The sequence below is a fragment of the Coenobita brevimanus genome, chromosome 60 (assembly GCF_032717465.1).
Source record: "Coenobita brevimanus isolate Jiangsu-jjx chromosome 60, ASM3271746v2, whole genome shotgun sequence".
In the NCBI taxonomy this organism is placed as follows: domain Eukaryota; kingdom Metazoa; phylum Arthropoda; class Malacostraca; order Decapoda; family Coenobitidae; genus Coenobita; species Coenobita brevimanus.
In genome coordinates, this window is record NC_137013.1 from 39,089,462 (window position 1) to 39,113,495 (window position 24,034).

The window sequence follows — 24,034 nt, forward strand, 5'->3', positions numbered from 1 at the left end:
GTTTAATTGTAGATGCTGTAATACAACCTATATTGGTCAAACCAAGCACCATATAGCTACCAGGACTGCTGCAACTACCACTACTACTTCTGCTATTACTACTACTATTACTGTTACTACTACTACTAGATTAAGTTATGGATGGGAGGCGAGAATGCAATTAAAAGTTACTGGAGCTGTTATGAAGTTTATAATGTGTATAATAAAGCACCCATAAGCACCCATAATCTTGTGGGTCATGGGTCAGAATGAATCTGGACATGCAATGGGTCACCAAAATATCCTCTGCTCTCACTAGGAAAATTTAATACGTCTCTGTGGCAGCATGGCAGGTCCAGGGTCTTGAACCTGGGCTGCAGCTGTTTAACATTATCTATGGCCTGTTCAGAATTATGGTTATTGAGAGCATATTTGTGACACAGGTTTATTCCTGCCATGAGAGATAAAATACCTGCAATGTTTTTTTTTACATCTGGCCAGAAACAAGCTTGCACCACCATTACCAAAAATGGTCTCAAACCTTCATATCCACAGGGGTGGGGTGGGGGCGTGTGCCCCCATGGCATGCCATCCCTACTGGACCATCTCTCTCACTCTAATGCAAGTGCCTGTAACTACAGACCATTCCAAATTAGAATTGTTAGTACAGGGGATGAAGCCGAATTAGGTGAGTACGGGCAGGTATGGAAGCGTGTGAGTCATGGCAGAGTAAGTATGGGCAGGTGTGGAAATGTGAGATGTGGGAGAATGAGTACAGGCAGGAGTGGTAGTGTATGAGTCATGGCAGGGTGAGTATGGGCAGGTGTGGTAGAGTGTGAGTTGTGGCAGGGTGAGTATGGGTATGTGTGGTAGTGTGTGAGTTGTGGCAGAGTGGGTATGGGCAGGTGTGGTAATGTATGAGTTGTGGCAGGGTGAGTATGGGCAGATGTGGTAGTGTGTGAGTCATGGCAGGGTGGGCAGGTGTGGTAGTGTGTGAGTTGTGGAAGAGTGAGTGTATGGGCATGCAGGTGTGGAACCATGTGAGTCGTGGCAGTACGAGTTGCAGCAAAGTGAACATGGGCATGTGTGGAAGTGTGATAGGCATGGGCTGAGTGAATATGGCCAGGTGTGGAAGTGTGTAGTTGTGGCTGAGTGGAGATGGGCATGTGTGGATGAGTGGAGTTATGGCTGAGTGAATATGGGGCAATTTATGGAAGTGTGCAGCTGTGACTGAGTAACTATGGACATTTGTGGATGTAAAGAGTTATTTATGGCTGAGTGAATATGTGTCAAGTGGGGTTGGTGGAGGATTAGTGCCCCTCCCTGTAAAACAATTAACTCTAAGCCCTTGGCCACCCCGTTTGGGATACATGGCGTCTGGCAATGAATGAAAATGAATGAATATGGGCATGTGTGGAAGTGAGGATTTATGGCTGTGTGAATATGGGCACGTGTAGAAGCGAGGATTTATGGTTGAGTGAATATGGGTATGTGTAGAAGCGAGGATTTATGGCTGAGTGAATATGGGCATGCGTAGAGATTAATGGCTGAGTGAAAATGGGCATGTGTGGAAGCGAGGATTTATGGCTGAGTTAATAAAGGCATGTATGGAATTGTGGATTTATGGCTGAGTTAATATGGGCAGGTGTGGAAGTGTGGAGTTATGGTTAATATGGGCAGGTGTGGAAGCATAGAGTCATGACTAAACATAATCCTAAGACTTAATGGTCTACAAGTGATATGACACAGTCACAAAGCTTTCATTCAGCCTAAGGACTGGGCGAAGTAGGGCTCCTAAACAACGAAATAGAAAGTATTAAAAGCATGTTCAGTGAAATGGACCACACAATCGTTCATACATCATTCATGTCAACGGAATCCTGGCTCCACCTCATTAACCATCTGCACACAAATTTTCATTTTTGTTTTACTCATTATAGATGCACTTCATGTATACCTGCCACATACAGTTGATAAAACAGGTTTTCAGAACATTCAAAATCCATTAAAAACTGTAAATACTGTATTTGAATGTCAGTTAAAACATTAATGCATATCACATAAAGTCACATACGATTATCACTACATATACAACGAACTGTATTGATATGTACCTTGTTCAGTCCAATACAGTATTTCTGTATAACTGATAGTACAAAATTATATACAGATATGTAAGATATCATGTGGTATGTAAGACTACAAGGACAGCGGTACAGAGTAGTATAATATATTAAAAGTTAATGTAGAAATTGTTTTTTAAATATTAGAGAGTGATATAGTACTCTCTTATTATGATAATAAGTGGGTCATCTTAGAAAAATGCAAAGTCCATCACCTTTTCATCAGTTCATTATTTTTTACTCCTGGCATTCATGCTTCTTTTAAAGTAGTCAGATGAGAGGGAATTCTATTACTGTAATGATTTACACTACACTGAAGGAAACTAGAAATCAGGGAGGATGTAGCTGTAAGGTTGACAGGCAATGTGGTATGGTGAGAGAGATGACAGTGGAACACAACCAGGAAGGGGAATAAGGGCCATATTATTACTGTATTTGAATGCAAAGGTGTGGCCAAGCCTCCATGTTTAATGAGAATTTCTTAACTATTTGACAGCAATGCTAACCTTCTTGTATTATTGCTGACTACACTCAATAATGTGGGATGCAAGCTAATTACACCTAATGATTACAAGTGTTCCATAAAAGACCATAAAAAACTAGTGGCTTGCTTGTAATTTCAACCTGTTTTAATAATTTGGCCCTAAGTGGAAAGAGAGATGGAAGAGCAAGTAACTAGGTATGTCAGATGGGGAAACTGAAATCTCGATCTTTAAGACTTAACTCCTTTATCGCAACTGTGGTACTAACCAATATTATCCTGGACAATGTCAGACAATATTGTTTACCTGTGATGTAGTTTCATACTTAAAGGCTTAAATGAAAGTACAATATACAGCTGGTAGGAAGACAAAAATTTATGAATAAATGATGTTGTACAGCAGCTATATGAAGTATACACAGTTTCAAGAAAAAAGTATTCTCTCACTTTCATTTCTCACCCCATACCTCTTCACCCCAACTTGTGTTCCCCACCACCACTTTCTGTATCTTCAAGTATACTGAACCTTCTCAATGTTCTTGTGACTGGATGAATGAGGTAAGTTTCTGACTTACCAAGTGATAAAGGTGACCAGAGAGGGACGGAAGTTAAAAAGAGGGTGAAATGAAAACCCGGTATCCATGAAATAACAATCCCTATCAATTACATCAGCAGTCTCTCTCAGGCAAAACATTAGTTTTACTGCTGGCAAAGCAGTAACCTGAGGGGGTGTATTTTCCTTCTTTCATGTTTACTTGACCCAAGTTAATTTAGGAATCTGGAAGTAATTCTGATAATTTCATTAACAAGACTGCTAACATTAACAACACTAGTGTGACAAACAACCCTGCTGTACTACTTATATACATCATCTTGGGAAGCAAAAAACAATGATTGACCATGATATTTAAAGCTGAGAGGTGCTGCTTAGTTGCCTATAATAATCTCTCTCTCTCTCTCTCTCTCTCTCATGCACAACTTAATACCTCCTACCCAGAAACTTCTCTTATTTCCGTAATGGTACTTCAGTGTGAAGTAATATGTTAACCCTTTTAGAACAATGATGTCTTTAATTAGCTTATTCTTGCTACCTCAAGCTTATTTTATTCAGTTTAAGAAAGGTCTTTTGTACTGAAAGAATTAAAGTCTTCATTAACCCTTTCATTACTATAGTATCAGTTTTATATTTCAGTGTCACTCCCATCAGACAATTTTATTCAAATTCGGAAAGGTGTCTGATAATATGTAGGTTACACTGTCTGCCATCACAATATAAAGAAGACTGTACACTTAAAGTACATTACTTATGCCTCCATTACATTTACATCTATAATTTCTGCTCTTCTTACTGTATGACTATTTTTCTGTATGTGAGCAACTCCGCAGTAATTACTTCACTCACATGATTTTTTTACCAAAGTATTCTTGCTATATTCATACAATTTCATTTCAGCAGGAAAAATGGCTTGTACTGAAGAGGTTAAAAAATGGTGTATCTAATCTTCAATCTGGAAAATCTATCCTAAGGTGAAAATGTCTGGTGATAATGAAAAAAAGGTCTAAAAATTGCATCCTTAGACTAAAGGAGTTACCCTTATAAATCAGATTTTTTTTTTTTTTTTTTGGTGGCCCCAGGCTCATCTGAATGGGGACCTGTTCTCCTGCAGTTCACCATCTTTCTTTCAGGAGATAGGGAATGAGCTGAAGGACATTTTAATAACCACCACTACCTGGGCATATTGATGCCAGTACCTGATGGTGTCCCTCTCCAGCACCTATTTATTACTAGCAGACAAGTTTATTCAGCTTCTCACCTCCTATTCAAGGTTGACTTTTTGAACTGCTGGTGTTAGATACAGCTTTCATTAACCGCTTCACTGTTACATATCATTCTGCAGGTTAGTAAAATTACTTGGATATGGCAAGAATAAGCTAACAAATGTCATCATGATGAAGGGGCTAAAACCTATACTGTATTTACAAGCAATGAAAGACAGATATCACACATACATATCCTTAAGTATTGTATACACAATAGCATTTAGGTAGAAAAACTATACTTTCAAAGCATAAAAAATGCTTATAGTAAAGATTTATGATGATGATGATGATGATGATGATGATGATGTAAAGATTTCTTCTCTAGGTTTGGCATAGCCTGTCAAACAGAAGCAAGTAACTGATCAGTCATTTAATACAATTTGTCATGCCTCCTTGAATCCAGTGACGTATACTTGAGTTCATTCTTGCTATGTTCAGACAAAATTATGAAACTTATGCAAGGCCTCTTCAACTGAAGGGGTTAATCAAAACTACATCTAACTTCTGCCTGAAAAGTCTTCCTCAAGCTGAATAAAACTGTCTGGTGGTAACAAGAATAAAATACAAAAAATAACATCACTGGGCTGGAGACATTGAAGTAATTCCTCACTCAACACTGAACAGGCAGTCCTCATTCTAAGTCATGGCTGTGTGCTAAAATATCACAGCTTTTTCCAAAAAAATTGTTACTGGTACTGTAAGTTGGGTGAAACTGGTAAATCGGCTTTATAGGTATCGATGCAACTTTAACTCCTTGAATTTGATGACATACTTAATTCTGGTTTACTCTTGCTTCCTTTAGACAACTTTACTGAACTCAGGGAAGACTTCTTGCAGTGAAGGAGTTAATGAGGGCTGTACTAACCTCTCCAGTTTGAAAGTCCCTCCAACACCGAATAAAATCGTCTAGGGACAGCAAGAGTAAACTTTTAAACGTGTCTCCAAACAGAGTGGATAATGACAACTTTTCGGTGATTTTCTATGACCTTACACTGCAAAAACAAATCACAAAAAGGGCAGCCTATAATGAGGATTTAGATTTCCTAGACTTCCTTGATTTTTAGGTGTTATGTTCCATAAAATATTATCCTGTCAAAAAATTGTTGTTGTTATTGTTGCTGATCAACCCCAGTCTGTCTGGCCAAGTAGACTTATCAGCCATATGCAAACATCTGCCCCTGAAAGGCTGTCCCATGCAGATAATAAATATTCCCTGATAGTTGGCACTGCCTTACCACAGCAGGGCACGGGGAAAAGTGTGGAGGCACCACATTTATGTCTTTCCACTCAGTTAACAAGGGAACCATAGTAGGCTCTACTTCACCTGATCTGGTTATATAGTTACCACCATCCATCCATCCATCCATCATCCAAGCCTATGTCGCCCCATAGAGGAGCATAGCCATCATTGTAAATGGTTTCCTGGGTTACAGGAAGCCATCAGACTTGTCACTCAATGTCAAGCCACCTAAAGTGAAAAACTGAGAGGTGATACCAGGAGTCCAAGGATCAAATAGTGCATGAATGAGTGTCTGAACCATTTCACTGGGCACAATGGTGGCAGAGGTATTTCTCCCATTCCTGTAGTTTCTCTTTTCTGGTTCCTACCTCACCCAACTTTAGACAAGGATAAAAATTCAAGATGATGTTGGTGTACTACTGCACCCAATGTTGTAGTACAGAGTAACTTTATTTGTGTGATTTGGTTTGAATCCTCAGGAAATGACTTGTGGTTATTCTGTCACATAAGCTGCTACCACATAAGTAGGCTGGCCTCCAACCTCTACTGATCTGAATTATGGTAGGATAGCCTCTGCCCCACTTAAAGGGGTAATATGGCATTGGCTGCTACCTTCATTTATTTTTCATAGTATTCATACCTCATCCCATCTGTAGGTGTGGAAAAGGTAAGGACAATGATGATGACGATGATGATGATACATTGTCTAAATACAGAAACAGCTTCTATCAATAAAAACGTACCAACTGAACTAAAGGGCAATGTGAGTTTCTCCAGTCATGGCAATTCAACCTGCATCCTAATTGTACAGTAATTGGAGGCATGCTGTTAGAACAGTATTAATAAAAGCATGTTAAATTACTGTGTGTTAAGTGAGGTATTACTAAGCTGTACAATATAAAATACTATTCCAAATGGACTATACAGTAGTTAGTTCATGGAGGTTTTACATACTTTAGTTTCATTCTGCATCATATGACACAGAGCAACAAAATACGATACAGCAACTTTCATGTCCCATAGCAGGTGCAAAATATCAGACACTCAATACCTGCCCTACAAAATGTATCTATGGACATAAATCACAGGAGGTTATATACACATCGCTTTGGTCAGTACACTCACCAAAAAATGCACTGAAACAGCAGGGTACAATTTATTTATTTTGTCGCATTTTGGCATGGTTGTGAGATGCTGCTCTACACAGTACTATGTGAGTGTACAGTATATGAAGCTTGTCACTACGGTATTTACTGTACAACATAAAGCACGATAATTTCTTACAACCACAGATTCAGAGGGCAATTTTTGTATGTTTCATCTGATGTGTCGTACTTCAAGACACTTAAGTGTCCATGTGCATTTCTTAGTGAATGTACAGAGGTTTACTCTAATAGAACCATTCATTTTGTTTGAGCAGTGAGAGTCACCATAGTCTTTTATTTTTGTCAGAAATGTATTGCAGGTTAGTGTATCATATATGCTACTGTCACTTCTTTTGATACTGCTGTAATTATTAATTCTTTCAACCCAATGATGTTTTTTTCTATTTATTCTTGCTGCTTTCAGACAACTATATTCAGCTTAAGAGAGGCTACCCAGGGGAGACGTTAGTGAAGGCTATAATAACCCCTCCAGTTTAATGAGTTTATCCTAAGGTGAACAAAATTATCTGGAAATACAGTAGCAAGAATAATTTAGATAATATATACTTGGGTTAAAAGGTTCAAGACTGGTTGACATGATCAGTTTTCAAGCATGCTACTGGTGCCTGTCTGTAGTATGTGCCCACTTGGCCTCCTCAGACCAATGACATAGCATTTACTTTTTTTCTTTTTTTTTAATGCTTTTGTTTAGCTTAGGAGAGATTTTTCAAACTGAAAGGATTAGATACTGCCTTATTTAATCCCTTTAGTACATGAGATCTTTCCAATACTGAATAAAATCATCTGGAAGTCACAAAAATAAACCAATAAAGTGTCATCGGAATGAAGGGGTGGTTCAGTTTGCCTGTCAATACTACAAATGGCTATTGAGCTTCTTCTATTACCACACTTCAAAACTGATCACATAAACAAGCCTTCATACAGTACTTCTATTATAAGTTTACTCACTACAGGAACTTATAGCTACTATGACAACACTTGATTTCCCCATCTACTCCAACAGCTACAACCACTGATACAATAAATCAATCATCCCACTGTTACCCTCCTGTGCCTACTCCTACTCCTACCCCTACTGCTGCTGCTGCTGTTGCTGCTGCTGCTGCTGCTGTTGCTGCTGGTGCCCACTTTTGCTTCACTATATCACTTCTGCTGCTCACTTCCACTTTTTTTCATTCATTCATTGCCAGACGCCATGTATCCCAGACGGGGTGGCCAAGGGCTTAGAGTTAATTGTTTTACAGGGAGGGGCACTAATCCTCCACCAACCCCACTTGACGTAGGGATGCCAACAGCATCTGGTGTTCCCAGGCGGTCACCCATCCAAGTACTAACCAGACCCAACGTTGCTTAACTTCGCTGATCGAACGGGAAGCGGTGTACTCAACGTGGTATGGCCGTTTCATTATATCAATTCTACTGCCTCATATTGAAACTTCTCAGGGGAAGCGAACGCTGCGGATAATCCTGCGCACACAGAGAGAATAAATTAACGTAAAGTATTCTACAAATGATAAATAATTATTGTACCTTACTTAAGATCTAGGTGGGAAAAAAAAAAAAAGGTTCGTGATGATGATGATGATGATGAATGAAGATGATGACAATGTATACATTTAATAATAACAGTAAGGAGTTTTTATGAAAGCATGACAGGGATAAAGACATGATGAATAAAATTAGCTACAATATAGATGAGCATAAAACCATGCAAAATATATGGGTACAGTACTGCAGAATGAAAGGAAAACGATCAAAGCTTAACATATAGTATGGACAAATACATTTACCACTAGCACTGAACTGTATATACAAAGTCACTTTTGTCAGATTTATTTCAATGATAGAGAATGTCATTAGAAAAAAAAAGCAAAATTATTTATCTATATCTTTTTATCTATATGGACAGACTTTGAAGCAATATTTTCTTGATTAAAACCGAAGTTGTTCAGACAGGTAATAACACCCTGGCCCTAAGGGAAAATGAAGTCATACAAAGAGAGACATAAATTTCATCCATCCATCCATCATCCAATCCTGTGTTGGCCCATAAGGAGAGTAAGAGCCCAGGGCTAGGCAAGTTGGTCCTGACATTTAAGATGAGAGTGACCAGCCTCACTCATCCCTGAGTGGCATTAAGTGAGCAATAAACCCCAACCATCCCTTGGATAAACCCTGCATTATAACAGTAATTTACAGGATGTATGGATCAAAGCTGACTTCGCAACAGTAAAGACAGTCCTTTTACATGTTAATTATATTCTTTTTTAATATAAATTCAGTTGTAGTTTACAGAAAATTTTCCTATTAGAGCGACACTGCTACTTATAAAGCTGATTTGCTTGTTCCCGCAATTTACGGTAACAGCTAGTGCCGTTGTACAGAAAAGGTTCCCAAAGAAAATGTCCAACTTATCATGTGGATTACTGTACAGAATATGAAAAATTATCAATTGTCTGTATACTCTTCATTACCTTCCTTGAGGTGCAGGATCCAGGGATAGACTACTGTAGTATAATGGAGAACAATAATGGCATGAGACTGGTCTACATCCATTATGGCATTACAATGACTAGATGAAAAATAAGAATGCTCTTATCACTGGTGATTTTCAATTTTGTAATACCTGTACCACCAAGGACAGCAGGTTAATGGATACTTGTCTAACATTTACTGGACTACATTAGTCTAGCCTCAGATCCCTACACCTCAAAGATGAGTGTTTGAGAATGGCTACTAACCTGCTCACTAAGATGACATATATTTAGCTTCTTCATGCTACTGCTAGATAATTTTGTTCAAATTAGGATAGTGTTTTTGAACTGGAAGGGTTTAGTTTAACATTCACTTACTGTTTCAGCACAAGAAGTCTCCCTTAAAACTACAGTACACAAAACTGTCTGGAGGTTAATATTTTCACCTGTGTCTGTGTTGACACACTTATTAATATGTGAGTCACTGGGTGGCCAGGTCTGCTGTGGGGGTCTCAAGGATGTTGGGTTAGGATGGGATAGGTCTGGTGAAAAGTATATGAATATATTAAAAGGGGTTATTGTTTTCACCTTTACATGACTTACCTGTTAGTACGTGAGTGTCTGGGTGGGCGGGTCTGCTGTGGGGGTCCTGGAGGAGTTGGAGGTGAGGAGGAGTTCCCCCCCATACCACCCCCACCCCCACCTGGCCCCAGCAGACTCCCGTAACCCTCACTTTGGGAATCAACCGCACCATCGCCTCCTCCACCTGGCCCAATTCTCCCACCACCATCACTCTGCATGGGAAAATATTATCGCATCATCATCATCATTCCAACCTCATTTCCTCACCCAGGGACAAGAGAAGGTTGGGCCCAGAGAGCAAGAAAAAAGACAAACACAACAGAGGAATACTAATCAACAGCATGTCCTGTGAAATGGGTTATACACTCCTTCAGTCGTCACTCAGACCCAGGAAATCCTGACCCAACCTCATATTCACGTCACAACCATCCACACATTGATGCTAATGTATTATACTGCAGTTGCACTGCCCTCACCACAAAGAAGCAAAAAAATTAATATGTTCCTAACACCACACAGAATGCCTCAACATTCCTCCCCCTCAACCAAACATTACACTCAGCAAACACACAAATACAGCCGAAACAATCATGTAAAACCTGCAACCAAACAGTATTCCTCATGAACCCTCGCCAGGTATTCATCCCATGGAAATTATCCTTCCCAGGGAGACACAAGTGTACCTAGCCAGACTATGGTATGGCCACTACCCTTCTATGGTTCAGTACCAACACAAAATACAACTCACAAACAATTCAATACACCCTCCTTGTAATACGGTCCTGCACACCACAAGAACCTCACTATCACAACAGACAGCACAGACAATCCTTCAGCATAATTTCAATGAGATCTCTGTGAGCATTTGGTTGATGTGGCCATATGTATTTCTTTGACTGAAGCCTTAAAAATTCTGAATCCACTTCATGAACACCTGCATTTTTTTTTTTTTTTTTTCATTATCAGCAACAATGGAATTTCAGGCATTCACATCATGCATTTTAATTATCATCAAAACTAAGTTTATATCTGTTTATTAAAAAATGCTGCTGCCCCAAGCTTTACAATGCCTTCTATACTGTTGACTGAAGTGCCCTTAATACAAGTACAAAATGCTCTATCCCTTCAGTCTATCAATGAGCTTCTAATTATTCTCTGCTACTGTCAAGAGACTTTTATTCAGTTTAGGCAAGGCTTTTCAAACAGAAGGAGTTAGGTACCACCTTCATCAGTTCCTTTGTTACAAAAAGCATTTGGTCTTGATAGAGAAGAAAAAAAAAAAAAGGTGAAAGGGGGGTGTTATCATTGAATTCAAGATTCAAGTTGTTCACTGTAGGATACACTACTAAAGTGAACATGAGTACCAATACACAATATCATGTACCAATACACAATCTCAAAGCACCACCTTAGATTCTGAACACAGTGCTATAAATAAACATCTCTTCTTACATAGTTGGAAGCATCAACATCATGGAGTGATGGTGCCTGATACACAAGTGCAGTGAAGGCCTTTTGTGGGCGGGGCTGCTGTTGCTGCTGTGGTGTATGGTGAGAGGGGTGACGGCCATGGTGGTGGGAAGGGGGTGATGGTGGGGCAGGTGGAGGGGGAGGACTGGCAGCTCCACTACTCTGGTACCCAGCAGCATAGTGGTACAACTCCTCACTTGGGTAATCATCTGTTTCAAGGACGGAGTTGTCATAATCTGAACAAGTAACACATACTGAATAAGAAACCATAATCATCTTTGTCATCTCATCCTTTTCTTCCACCCCACAACTGGGTAAGGTACGGTCTATGAAGGCAAGAAATAAGAAAAACATGTTAGACGGAAAATTAAACACCAGAATATCCAATGAAATAGGTCACAAACTCACTCATGCAACAGCATATAAATCCATCCATCCATCCATCATCCAATCCTACATTGCCCCATGAGAAGCATAGGAGCCCGGGGCTTGGCAGTTGGTCCCGACATTTAAGATGAGAGTGATAAACACTGTACAAATCATTTAAAGGTGCACTAAACACAAAACACTTAGAAAATTGAGGAGACCTGAGGACAGCATCGGTTGATTCTATTTATTATAAAAAAAAAAAAAAAAAAAAAAGTACTGAAAACATAAAGGTAACCTACTGTTCGATAGGAGGAGGGCTGCCTCAAACAGTGACTGATACTGAACTTCAATGTAATGTAGATGGGAACTTGATGAGTACTGGTGTAGTGCTGGGGTATGAAGGTACTTAATAGAAAATGAAAAGGTTACAATAAATACTTCTGGGAACAGGGAGACTTGGATGTGATATGAGAAAGAGATTTGCTGCAATGCACAGATGATAAAGGCTTTTCATGCCATGAGAGCAGAGGACTTAATGGGCAATGATGAAGTATGAACCTGGATGCACTGTACAGTTAGAACTAAAATTTGCCTACTATTCCATTGTCTACTTCAAACTTTAGCATGTCTGTCACTTTCCTCCCTAATGCTTCACGTCAACAAGCATCAGCTATGGGTGCAGAAACATACCAAGTCTGTCAGTTTAAGAAAACAGTACACCCATACCCCAATTTCCGGCAGTGTTGTGTACCAGTGGGAGTGGTTGGTCAGCGAGTATGTCTGATATCGAAGCAATTTTCCCCATAAGATACTGAGGAAAAGCCAGAGATGCACTCCAGACCCAAACCCAAACTCTCATATACCTTACTAAATCAAGAGAGACTGACACGGAAACACCATAGGCAATGTTATTATCCTCATAAATACTACTGCTAAAAAAAAAAGGGACAGCAAACATCACATGCAAGAAGGTGAGGCGATGTGAGGGCAACTGACAGGCGGCGACCTACTCGGGGGTGGAGGAGGGCAGGGGGACGGGGAGGGAGACATGCAGGGGTGGGGGAGGGGGAGGGAATGGGAAGAGACACGTAAGGGCAGAGGGACAGGGAGGGAGACAAGAAGGAGAGGGAGAGGGTGGGGGGACAGGGAGGGAGGTAAGAAAGCCAAACTACCCTAATACCCCCCACCCCTACCCCATCTCACTCACTGGCTCACTCACTCATTCTCTCACTCACTCACTCTCACCCACTCATTCTCTCAATCACTCACTCTCTCTCCCTCACTCTCTCACTCAGTTACTCACCCACTCTCACCCACTAATTCTCTCACTCACTCACTCTCTCTCTTTCTCACTCTCTCACTCACTCTCTTACTCAGTCACTCACTCACTCTCTCTCTCTCTCTCTCTCACACACATGTTATGGCAATTTATAGATGACAAATAAAAGGTATATGTACAAAAAGAACATTTTCCTATTAAGCTGTTGCCAGGTAGTGTGGAGTTGGCTCAACTGTTGCCTGGGAGTGTTGGCATGGCTCAGCTGCTGGCATGGTGGTGGTTTGGATACATGGGTTTCAAACCTAGGGAGCAACAGGGTGTTGGACTAGTGAGGTGACGGCTGTACAGACTGTGTGGGAATGTTCCCCTATTTCTTTTGTTCAGTCTAGCGAATCGTCGGTTATCGATGTGTTGGAAAACAGGGTATGGGTATATTAGCCAGCAGATGAAAATCAGAAGTAAAGGATGTGAAATGTTAGGTAGTACAATTTTGTCCTTAACTATACAAGATGGAAAAAGACTGGAGGGGAGTCCAAAGATAAAAAGAAAACCTGACCTGAAGACACAGAAGAAAATATGATCTATGAGTACCTGTGGAGTCACCATTATGCTGCTGCTGGTGGTGCTGGTGATGGTGATGGTGGTGGTGATGGAGGTGGTGTGGTGGTGTTGGAGCTGGGCATCTGATGGTGGTGTACAGCTGCTCCTCCTGCTGCTGAGTGGCTGCAGCTGATACAGACTTCTCCTCTACTACATCTGCCATGGGACCTCGTGATGGTGATGGCTTTTGTGATGGTGGTTGAGGGCCTGGGGGAAGGAAGAGATACAGTTAACAATAACTGCCAATCCCGTATTGTCTCCTGAGTGATGGGGGCCGGGGATTGGCTACCACAGTCCAGAATACTTAAGGGTAGGAAACCAACCTTAACACTTGTTTATCACTATTCATGAAAGATAAACCTCTGGACACCTAGAGTAGTCAAACTGCAGCATGTAAGCTTCAGCCCATGTCAATCCAAAAGCTTTACCACCAGATCAACATATGTCTAAGGAAGATATGGATGAACATATTATATCTGTACTTACAATTACATTCATACACTTATAAACCTTGACATTCCAGTTTCACAATTCCTAAGAGAGAATGCATGAAACATATCACTTATATGTATTCAGACAGCCCCTCTACCTTCTAACAGATCTTTACCCAATTATTTCAAGCAAACTATTTGCAAACCAAGGGAATACTGCATTATATATATAAGTGCTGTAGTGTAGCCTATGTTCTCTCATGTTTACTGAGACAGCACCAGACTCTAAGTTCTTAAAATTTTTATATGATTGTACACATAAAAATATTGTACTGTAGTTCAAATCAGCTCACATTTCCTTAGACAGTGTGTAGTGATGGTTATGGTTGGTGTAACCTACAATAATTTCATGTATAGTACAGAATGTAGGTGATGAATACTGTAATATCAAGTTATGTAAAATGAACTAGGATTTCAAAAAATTAATCAAATTTATATGTACTTTACTGAAGACTGCTGTGCACTAAATTCACTCACGTTTCCTGAGGCACAGACAGAGTGTAGCAAGGGTGAGGGCAAGAGCAAGGGTGGACACAGCAGCGGGTACCACCACCCTTGGGTCTCGCCAAGCTGCCTGGGGGTGAGGCTGTCCGGAGCCATCCCACACACCCATACCAGCTCCAACTCCCACTCCCTCTCCTGTGCCAGTGAGGAAGAGTATAATTAAGTGACACAAAATATACACAGGGAGTGTGAAGAAATGACATCATCATCAAGCAGACTATGCATAGTGACTGTGAAGAAAAATGTCGTCATCATCAACATCATCATAAAATACAAAGAGGGACTGTGATGGGGAAAAAAAAAAAGTAATAATCATCTTGAGCTGGATGGTAACCATATAACCAAATTTTGGCACCTGGTGGTTTAGTGGGTAATTACTGTGCTCCAATCGGATTGAGCCATTGAAGGTTTATATCCAAGGGGTGGTTGGGGTTTACTGCTCATGTAATGCCACTCAGGGATGAGTGAGGCTGGTCACTCTCATCTCAACTGTCAGGACCAACTGCCTAGCCCCGGGCTCCTATGCTCCTCATGGGGCACTGTAGGATTGGATGATGGATGGATGGATGGATCATTTTCCGAACCCACGATGAGGTCAGACAGGAACCAGAAAAAAGAATACAAAGTATGAGAGTTGGAGAACCATTAACAGTATAATCAAAGGAATGGGCCAGATAATCATTCACACATCACCCATGTCCCTAGATTCTGGCTTTACCTCATATAACTTTTAAAAATAAATAGAATAACAATCAATCTAACACTACTCAATGTGAAACATAGATTCCTAGGGCTAAGCTACTGAAGCCCATGATGATTTTAAGGAAGATGACTGACTGAAATTCCTGATGGTATTAGGAACAATGACAGGCTTAAGTTCCTGATGGCATTAGGAAAGATGGCAGGCTTAAGTTCCGTATGGTAAGTGGGAAGATGACATGAAAAATTATATACACATTTTGAAAAGTTGCTTACTGGGGAGAAACAACAATTTTTGTCCAATCTTGATCCTCTTCAATTCTGACAAAGCTGTTTTTATCTCCCCAATAAACAACTTTTCCAAAAATTCATGGTACTGCAATATGAAGACAAATATTGCACTGTAAATAACCTTTCATTACCAAGCACGCAACCATGCACACACAAATGCATGCACTCACACACACACACACAGACACAACTTAAACATTACCAAGGATGCCATGTGCAGGTGTGGTGATGGTGTAGTGGGCAGGGGTGGAGCCAGCAGCATTGTGGGCAGTCACCTGAAGCTGATACTCCTGGCCACCCTCTAGACCACCAAGGGCATATGTGCGGGCAGGGCGGATCTCACTCCCAACTGGATATAATTGAGCAAAGGGAATGTTACATATTGGGGGAGAAAATATGGCTGAAGCAAATACTCTCAGCCCCTTCAGTATGATAACATATGAACATGAGAAGAGAAAGTAAGAAGACACAGCAACAGAGTATCAGGCAAAGTTAAATGCATGGTGATACTGTATTACATGAGGAATACTTCCTGCTATATGGGAGAAGAGAGAGAGTGTTGGTAATGGATGAAGAATGATGGAGAAAGTATTGGCGGTAGTAGCTGTAGCCCTAAGTTCACTAGAAATGTGAACCCTGTGGGCTGCAGGCTGAAACAGCCCTTCTCAGGCAGTCTACCAACCCCTTTTCAGAGGACTGGGAAGAAAGTGGGGGATGTTTGTACAACTGGACAGCAGAACTGTCTGGCTATATTAGTGCCTCCACATGAAGGCCTCCCTCTCCTGTACCACTGTTGAGAAAGTAATAGAGACAAGCAATGACAGGGCAATCTGAAGACTTCTGTCACATTCACCCCTGTGCAAGGGTTCCCAGGAGGAGGCAAGGACATCGGCTAGACAGATAAAGAAAATCAGCTATGAATGTCAGGTAGGTTTCATATGAAGAATCATTTAAATGTGCAAAGCCTCAGAATGTTCAGTAATGAAAACTTCAGTGAGTACTCACCTGTGGTCCATGCCCCAGTCCTGCCCATACGGTACTCAACGGTGAAGCGGTGTATGGGGCAGCCACCATCACCCCACTGTGAGAGGTACAGGGTAGCCTGAGAGCTGTTGGTGGTCACAAACTGAAACTGCGGTGGTGGTTGTGGGGGCCGCCCTTTGGTTCGTGCCTCCTCCGTTCGTGAGGGATCACTGCGCCCTGGCCACAAATGGGGAAATTACATTGCACTAATAATGAGTCATCATTAATGTGACAACAAGTTTCCTTTTAACAAGAAGTTGTGGTTTTCAAACACTGATAAAGAGTAAATTATAAGTGTACTGTACTTCTAATTACAGTTTTGCAATATATTGGAACCTGTACCTCAGGATACCATACTCTGTATCATTTAGAAGTTGGACACTTTTATCAGCACTCAATATTAAAGCAATGTCCTATACCGGTAATCTTTTAGGTAAACATAAGCCTAACAAGTAATAGAAACAGGATCTTAGAGACTAAAGAATAAAAATAAGGAAAACAGGGAGAGGAGGATAATAAAACATTTTAAACTGATCTCTTCAATCCAATGACATATTTTCTATTTTCCTCTTACTTACCTCCAAAGTTTTTCTATATGGAAAACAAATAGGGCATAGGGTTAAAAAAAGAAAAAAATTAAGTAAGAAACAACAGAAAGAGGATGATATTGAAACCTTTTAAATTAACTATGATGTCTGTTATCTTCTTGCTGTCTCCTGTGGTTTTTATTAAACTTAAAGAGACCTTATGTATTGCAGGGATAAGAAACAGTTTTCATTAACTACTTTTCTATGAGAGAGAGATCTTAAATCTGAACAAAATCATCTGGTGGTAGCTTGATTAAAGTGAAAAATATGTCATTGGGATGAAGGGGTCAGCAGTAAGACAGGAAAGATGTTGGTTCGTCAATCTGTATCACCCACCCACTCGGTTGTGTGCAGTGAGGTAAAGATGGTGGATGGAACCACAACGAAGATCTTTGGCAGTGTGGGTCCGTTCCTCAACATCAACTTCAACCTCCTTCCACTCACCACCTGCAGCCCTGTCAGGGAGATGCACTATGAGGAATCCTATTACAAGATCTGAGGTCTGTAATGGATTAAATATCAAGCTGTGTGACAATACCATCAGCCTCCTGCCTAATGCAAATGTCAGTTACAGATATGGTTACACAAATGGGAAGATCTAAATAGACAATAATGAAGGTAAGACATAATCTGAAGTTTGAAATGAATTAACCTCTAACCTAATCTAACCTAAATAGCTTGTGTCTTACTTGCATGAAAATTGCAAATTACAGGCTCTTTATTTCATTTCCCTCACATATTACATAATACATTCAGCACTGACAGGATGTGACATCCTGTCATGGCCCAGATGTTAAGGAGATGTATACTCATTATCCAGTTGTTACTTATTATTAACACCATCCAACATAATTAATGTTTCTCTCAACCTACAGTAATTTAGAGTACCAGGCCATCAAGAGAGAGGTAAACCAAGGAAGACATGAGATAATGTAGTGTATGCTGACTTCAGATCTACAGATATTACTAGAGTTGTTGCAAAATAAAGCAAGGTGAAGGAATGCTATTAGGTATTTCATCTGACCCATGCTATGTGTAAAACAGGTGTAGACCAAAAATGATTAAATAAAAAAGTGCTGACCTGTAGTGCAGTGTGGCCCCTAAGAGAGGAGCCCCGCCAGTGTCAGTCACTCCCCACTGCACCCTGATGGATGAGGCTGTTGTCTCAGTCACATGCAGGCTTGGGGTGGATGGAGGCACTGTGGCAGCCAAACATAATGATTAGGTTATATAAAATATGCCTCTATGACATTATATAATGTACAGTAATCTTACCTTATACAGTGAAGATTTACTGCAGGTAACATCTGACATTTCCTTGCCTTGTTTCATTATAATTTGCTCTTAACTGTATTCTCACATGACTTTGTTCTTGGGTACACAATACTGCACTACACAGCACACAACAGTGAGCAGCAACAATGGAAGTCCTACATTATACAAATTTGTTGGATTCCCTACATTGCTAATTCCAGAAAAAAAAAAAAAAGACTACACTATAAAGTAACTGCCTATGAAGATAACATATGAAATATTATTAAAAGGGAAATGATTGGATATGTGCTGTTAATAAGTCACATAGTCTAATGTGATGGAAGAAAATTTAGTCTCTGAAAGCTCATTTCATCTGCACACAGTTACATCCACTACACAAATACAGTCAAGTTTAAGGATGCTACTGGTACTTCCAATAAACCATATTACATGACAAATGAGCATCACCAATAGAAGGCCATCTCAGCCAACCTCATTTCCACATTATAGAGTACAGTGATCCTTTGGTTATCGCACATAATTGGTAATGTGCCTAGTACATGATAACAAAATTGCACAATAACAAAAGCACAGAAACTATGGGATTTATCCTAACTGGCACCAGGCATCCCATTTGTAAATCAAAATTTTCCCTTTTACAACAATTTAGACCCACTAAACACATACATACATACATACCATTGTGGAAAGTATCAGAAACACACATAGGCATGGTTAGGTTAATGGAAAAAGATAAAAAGGGCACAATACGGAAGAAACCCATACCATGTAGACACCTAAGATGGACTTGAGGTAAGGAGTTCAGAGGTTAGGGGATGGACAGTTAGTGGTCTCCACCACCTGGGATTAACTCCTTGAGTAGGGCCTCACCTCTGAATCCCTCAAAGCCTTCAGAAACCAGCTCAGGTGTGCAAAAACAAAGATTTTTTTAGGAGAAAAAAAAAAGGGGGGGCGATAACAGCCAGAATGTAGACTTTTATCTAGCAGTGATAACAAAAACCATTACAGGTATAACCAAGTGTGCAATAACCAAGGGATCACTGTACTTCTCAGCTTCTCTCACTGGAGTTGGAACTAACAAATATATTAACCTGATCAGTCAAAGAAAGTCGTATTTATCTTATTCTTGCAGCTAATACATGATTTAGTACTTAGCAGAAGAGGAAAAATCCCATGGTAGTAAAAGGGTTGATGGCGTCCTTAACTAACTGCTCTTGTTCAGTCTCCTACTCAGAATAAAATCACCTGGAGACAAAAGAAATATATGTCACTGGATTCATGCATTAATATATATAAGGGGAAAAATTTTCCCCAGTCAACTTCACAACTGCCATCCATCCATCCATCATCCAATCCTATGTTGCCCCATGAGCAACATAGGAGCCCGGGGCTAGGCAAGTTAGTCCTGACATTTAAGATGAGTGACCAACCTCACTCATCCCTAAGTGGCATTACGTGAGCAATAAACCCCAACCACCCCTTGGATATAAACCTTCACCGGCTCAATGCGACTGGAGTGCCGTAGTTACCCATTAAACCACCAGGCGCCAAAATTTGCTTATACGGTTGCCATCCAGTGTTGTAAATGGTTTCCTGGTGTACAGGAAACCATTTGGCTTGTCACTCAGTGTAAAATCACCCACTGGCAGAAGTAAAAGGAAAGAATGAAGGAAAGAAAGACAGAAGAGGGAGTGTAAAGTCACCCGTAGGCAGAAGGACGAGGAAAGAATGAAGGAAAGAAAGACAGATGAGGATGGAAGGAAAGAAGGATGGAGGAGACAACTGCCTATGATAAAAATATAATTCAATTTAATAGAAATCCAAAATTACACAGAATGTATAAAACTGACCAAGGACTGTAAGATGGTAAATGACTGAGTCTCGACCGTGTGGGTTGGTGGCTGTGCATGTGTAGCGACCAGAGTCCTCTCGTTCCAGGGCTCCAATGCTCAGTGTACTGCCTCCATCACTCATCACCACTCTGAAAATACAATTAGGCCAGCTGCTGGAGAAATGAGAGTAAGAAGGAATAAAATGTGGATGTGACAATGAGTTACATTAGTCTGGGTGAAAGCGAGGTTATATAGGTACAATGGGCACCATAGTCAAGCAGGTGCTAAATTTAGGACATGTAAAAACTATCTTTTGTTCCAAGCCAATTGGCACAGTTTCATTCATTCCCAATTGTGCACACTGTGCTGTTCACATATACAGTTACCAATGCAAAAGGTTAATATAATACATACATGAGGAACTAAAACTGCTATTTCTTCAAGCTACATACAACATTATCAAAACATGGATGAATACAAAGAACTATTGGATGACAGCATACAACCATCAAGATATCATGGACCCCATAAAGCATCTTGATCAAGCTGATTGCTTGAGCCTTTCCACCCTGATAATATATGGTAAGGTCTGATATTACAGTTCATAAGTCTCCAATTGCCATTATCATATAATGGTACCAAGGGAACAAGCTAGTCATTTACCTTTAAACTCTTCATTCCGATGGCACATTTTATCCTTATTACCTAACAAATGATGCTATTTAGTGTAAAACACTTTTCAAACCAAGGAGGTCAGATATGGCTTTCAATGACTCTATCACTACAAAATGTCCCCCCAACTGATTTAACTCCAACAGGAGGTAAACAAAAAAAGGAACAAAATGTCACTGAACCAAAGGGTCAACTCAATGACTAACATTCACAAACAGAAATTGTATTTATACAGCTATGTGTACCTCTTCCAAGACATACATACTCTTATTTGTTCAGGAATGAATTAGCCAAATCTCAACCCCATGAAACTCAAAAAATGGTACATGGGATGACACAATGATGTTTTTACTTATAACATGCAACACATCATCTCAATCACTACAGTATTCCCTCACAGTCCCTGTTCTAATGCTACCCTCCACTCTGCTGCTGGCTAAAGGAAACAATGCCCTCTAAAGCATGCAGGCCAATTAAGGATGAGGTATCATCACCATCCCACAGTTCCAGCACCCCCCTTAACTCATCTTCACCTGCATTCCTGCCACTAATCATACTCTACCCCCTGAGCTGTTGCTGGCTCGTGGAAGTTGTGTACCTTAATTCTTTTAGCTTAATGACAAAAATATCATTCTTGCTACTACAATATGTACTACATGGCTAAGCAAAGTGCCTTAGTAAAGGAGATAAGGCTGCATGTAACCTCTGTGGGGGGGGGGGGAACTGATTGGAAATGGCATGATTATTATACAGAACAGCTGTAATGAGGGATTTATGTATCTAAGCAGTATCCACTGACCTGTTGTTGGCTAGAGGAAGAGGTGCCCCCTGATGTGTCCAGGCCAAACGGGGATGAGGCACCCCAACTGCCCCACACCGCAGACTCACTCCCTCGCCTCGCCCTGCTCGCACCTGTCCACCCACTGACCACACCCCCGCAGGCACAGTGTGAGATGGACGCACCCGAGTCCTTGTACTTGAGGAACCTTCACCCACTCTTGTTGATGCTGTCACCCACACCTGTAAACAACAAAAATTATCATCATTAACATTATTCTTCTTTCCCCTTTAATTAGATTTACCATCACTCACACCTGCAAACAGCATTATTCATCACAATCATTAAGACCATCGCCTGCACCTGCTAACAACATTATTCATAATCATAATCATTAAATTATCACCCACACCTGCAAACAACAAAATTTACCATCATAATCACTGACATCATCCTGACCTTTTTTTCCTCTTACAATGATTTACCATCACCCACACCTGTAAATGACAAAATTCATCATCATCATATCAATAGCTTTGCCTTCTTCCCTTTGTAGTGATTCACTATTTCTCTACCTCTCTGTACACATGAAGTCTTATTCTCATCAACTTTGGAGGATTTCTAACACCTGTTCCTTGACAAATTATTTTGCATATGACATCACCTCTGAGGCAGGAATCTCTAGAGAAAACAGAAAACAGAAAACACAAAATGGTCTGTAGCTATTCTGTGAAAAATTCTCTCATCTAAAATAATAATTTTATATTCATTTTCTGACACATCTGCATAAAACCTGATACAAATCATCACATCACATATACTCTACACCTGCTTATCTTACCTGAAGTGTATTTTCATAACCATCCACATCCACATATCCCATCAACAGATCACAATTTTCATCACCTCCTACTCCTCACCTTCATCCATGTGCACTCTTACCCACACTCGCACCCCCATCCACAACCATACCTACCTGATGCATAGTGTAGGGAAGATCATGCAAGGTGATGTGTGTTTCCGAAGGCTCAACTCTCTTACTCTGTGCAGTGCTCATGCTCATCCCTGCTTCCACCCACTTGATGGTGTAATGAGTCAGGGGGCCATTTGGGTGGGTAGGTGGGGACCATGACACAACCACTGCCCTTGGACCAGACACCAGGGCCTTAATGAGGGCTGGTGAACTGGGAACTGTGGGCATAAATAATGTACTGTAGTAGGTATCATCATCATCATCATCATCGTTATCATCATCTAATGACCTTTTTATTTTCCTTTTTATATATATTTTTTTAATGCAAGGAAGAAGGAACCAAAGGCCAGAAGCCTGCAAAATGTTCCCTCCAAGAAAAAAACAAAACAAATAACAATACAAAAGACAGCCTAATTCAAGATCTGTTCATTTCGAGATGCCCGGACACACTGCATTTGAAAGACTGGAGATCATAGAAAGTAGGATATACAGACAGAGGGAGACAGTTCCAGAGATTACTTGTTGCATAAATGAAGGATTAGAAGTAATGGCTAACTCTTTAGAGAGCTGGACAGAAAAGGGATGAGAGTTTGTTGCTAGACGGGTGTGTAGCACCCGTCATAGTGGTGGAGGGATGCAAGCAGATAGTTCTGAGGAACAGTGACCACTGAAGTAACAATAGAAAAGAGGTAAAGATGCAACAGCGTGGCGAAGAGACAGAGGTTGACGGGAGCCAGTAAGAGGAGGAGAGTTAATGAGATGAAAAGCCTTTAACTCCACCCTTTTGAGAACAGCTGTATGTGGGGAGCCTCCCCACACGAGAGATGTACTCTACACAGGAGCGATAAAACCCGTGTATAATGTCAACAACTATGAAGGGATAAAGAAGGTACAGAGTCGGCTTAGCACACCCAATCTCTTGGATGCAGATTTTACAAGAGATGCAATATGATCTTTCCAAGGTAAGTCCTGAGTGAATGAAACCCCAAGCATGTTTGATCGATGACGCAGGATTGAGCTGGGTATAGTATTATTAAACATTAGTGGGTACTGCTGTGGAAGAAATGTTGGGTTGATGGGTGTAAAAGCTGAGTCTCTGATGCATTAAGAACAACAAGATTACTTTTACCCTATTGGGAGGATGATGATAAGTAAAACATTATATTGTACGAATAAAGTTTGATTGGTACCACTTGTTAGCAACCATTTTCTCTTACTGTACACCAATCTATTTTATCTACCCATCTGCTGAGTCTCTGTCTGTTTAGCTATTCCTTGGAACCATACCCCCTTTCATCTGGGATGGTTACAACACTCTGTTTAAT

The 24,034-nt window shown here is 40.5% G+C and overlaps 1 protein-coding gene and 1 non-coding gene across 2 annotated transcripts in view; both read right to left on the reverse strand.

Moving 5' to 3' along the window:
- Nucleotides 1-236: 236 nt before the first annotated feature.
- Nucleotides 237-24,034, reverse strand: part of LOC145403387 (cell adhesion molecule Dscam2-like) — a 115,884-nt gene continuing 92,086 nt past the window's right edge. Inside the window, exons 26-38 of the mRNA XM_080275170.1 lie at nt 22,713-22,927; nt 21,758-21,978; nt 20,305-20,435; nt 18,261-18,378; nt 17,516-17,634; nt 16,575-16,769; nt 15,772-15,918; nt 14,553-14,714; nt 13,666-13,791; nt 11,319-11,572; nt 9,888-10,078; nt 9,552-9,594; nt 237-380 (exon numbers count right to left, since the gene is read on the reverse strand). Coding sequence (XP_080131296.1) covers nt 237-380; nt 9,552-9,594; nt 9,888-10,078; nt 11,319-11,572; nt 13,666-13,791; nt 14,553-14,714; nt 15,772-15,918; nt 16,575-16,769; nt 17,516-17,634; nt 18,261-18,378; nt 20,305-20,435; nt 21,758-21,978; nt 22,713-22,927 — 2,066 coding nt within the window. The remainder of the gene's footprint in view (nt 381-9,551; nt 9,595-9,887; nt 10,079-11,318; nt 11,573-13,665; nt 13,792-14,552; nt 14,715-15,771; nt 15,919-16,574; nt 16,770-17,515; nt 17,635-18,260; nt 18,379-20,304; nt 20,436-21,757; nt 21,979-22,712; nt 22,928-24,034) is intronic.
- LOC145403504 (5S ribosomal RNA) lies at nt 8,097-8,215 on the reverse strand. Its single transcript, XR_013898021.1, has one exon. It is a non-coding gene; the product is annotated as a 5S ribosomal RNA (ribosomal RNA).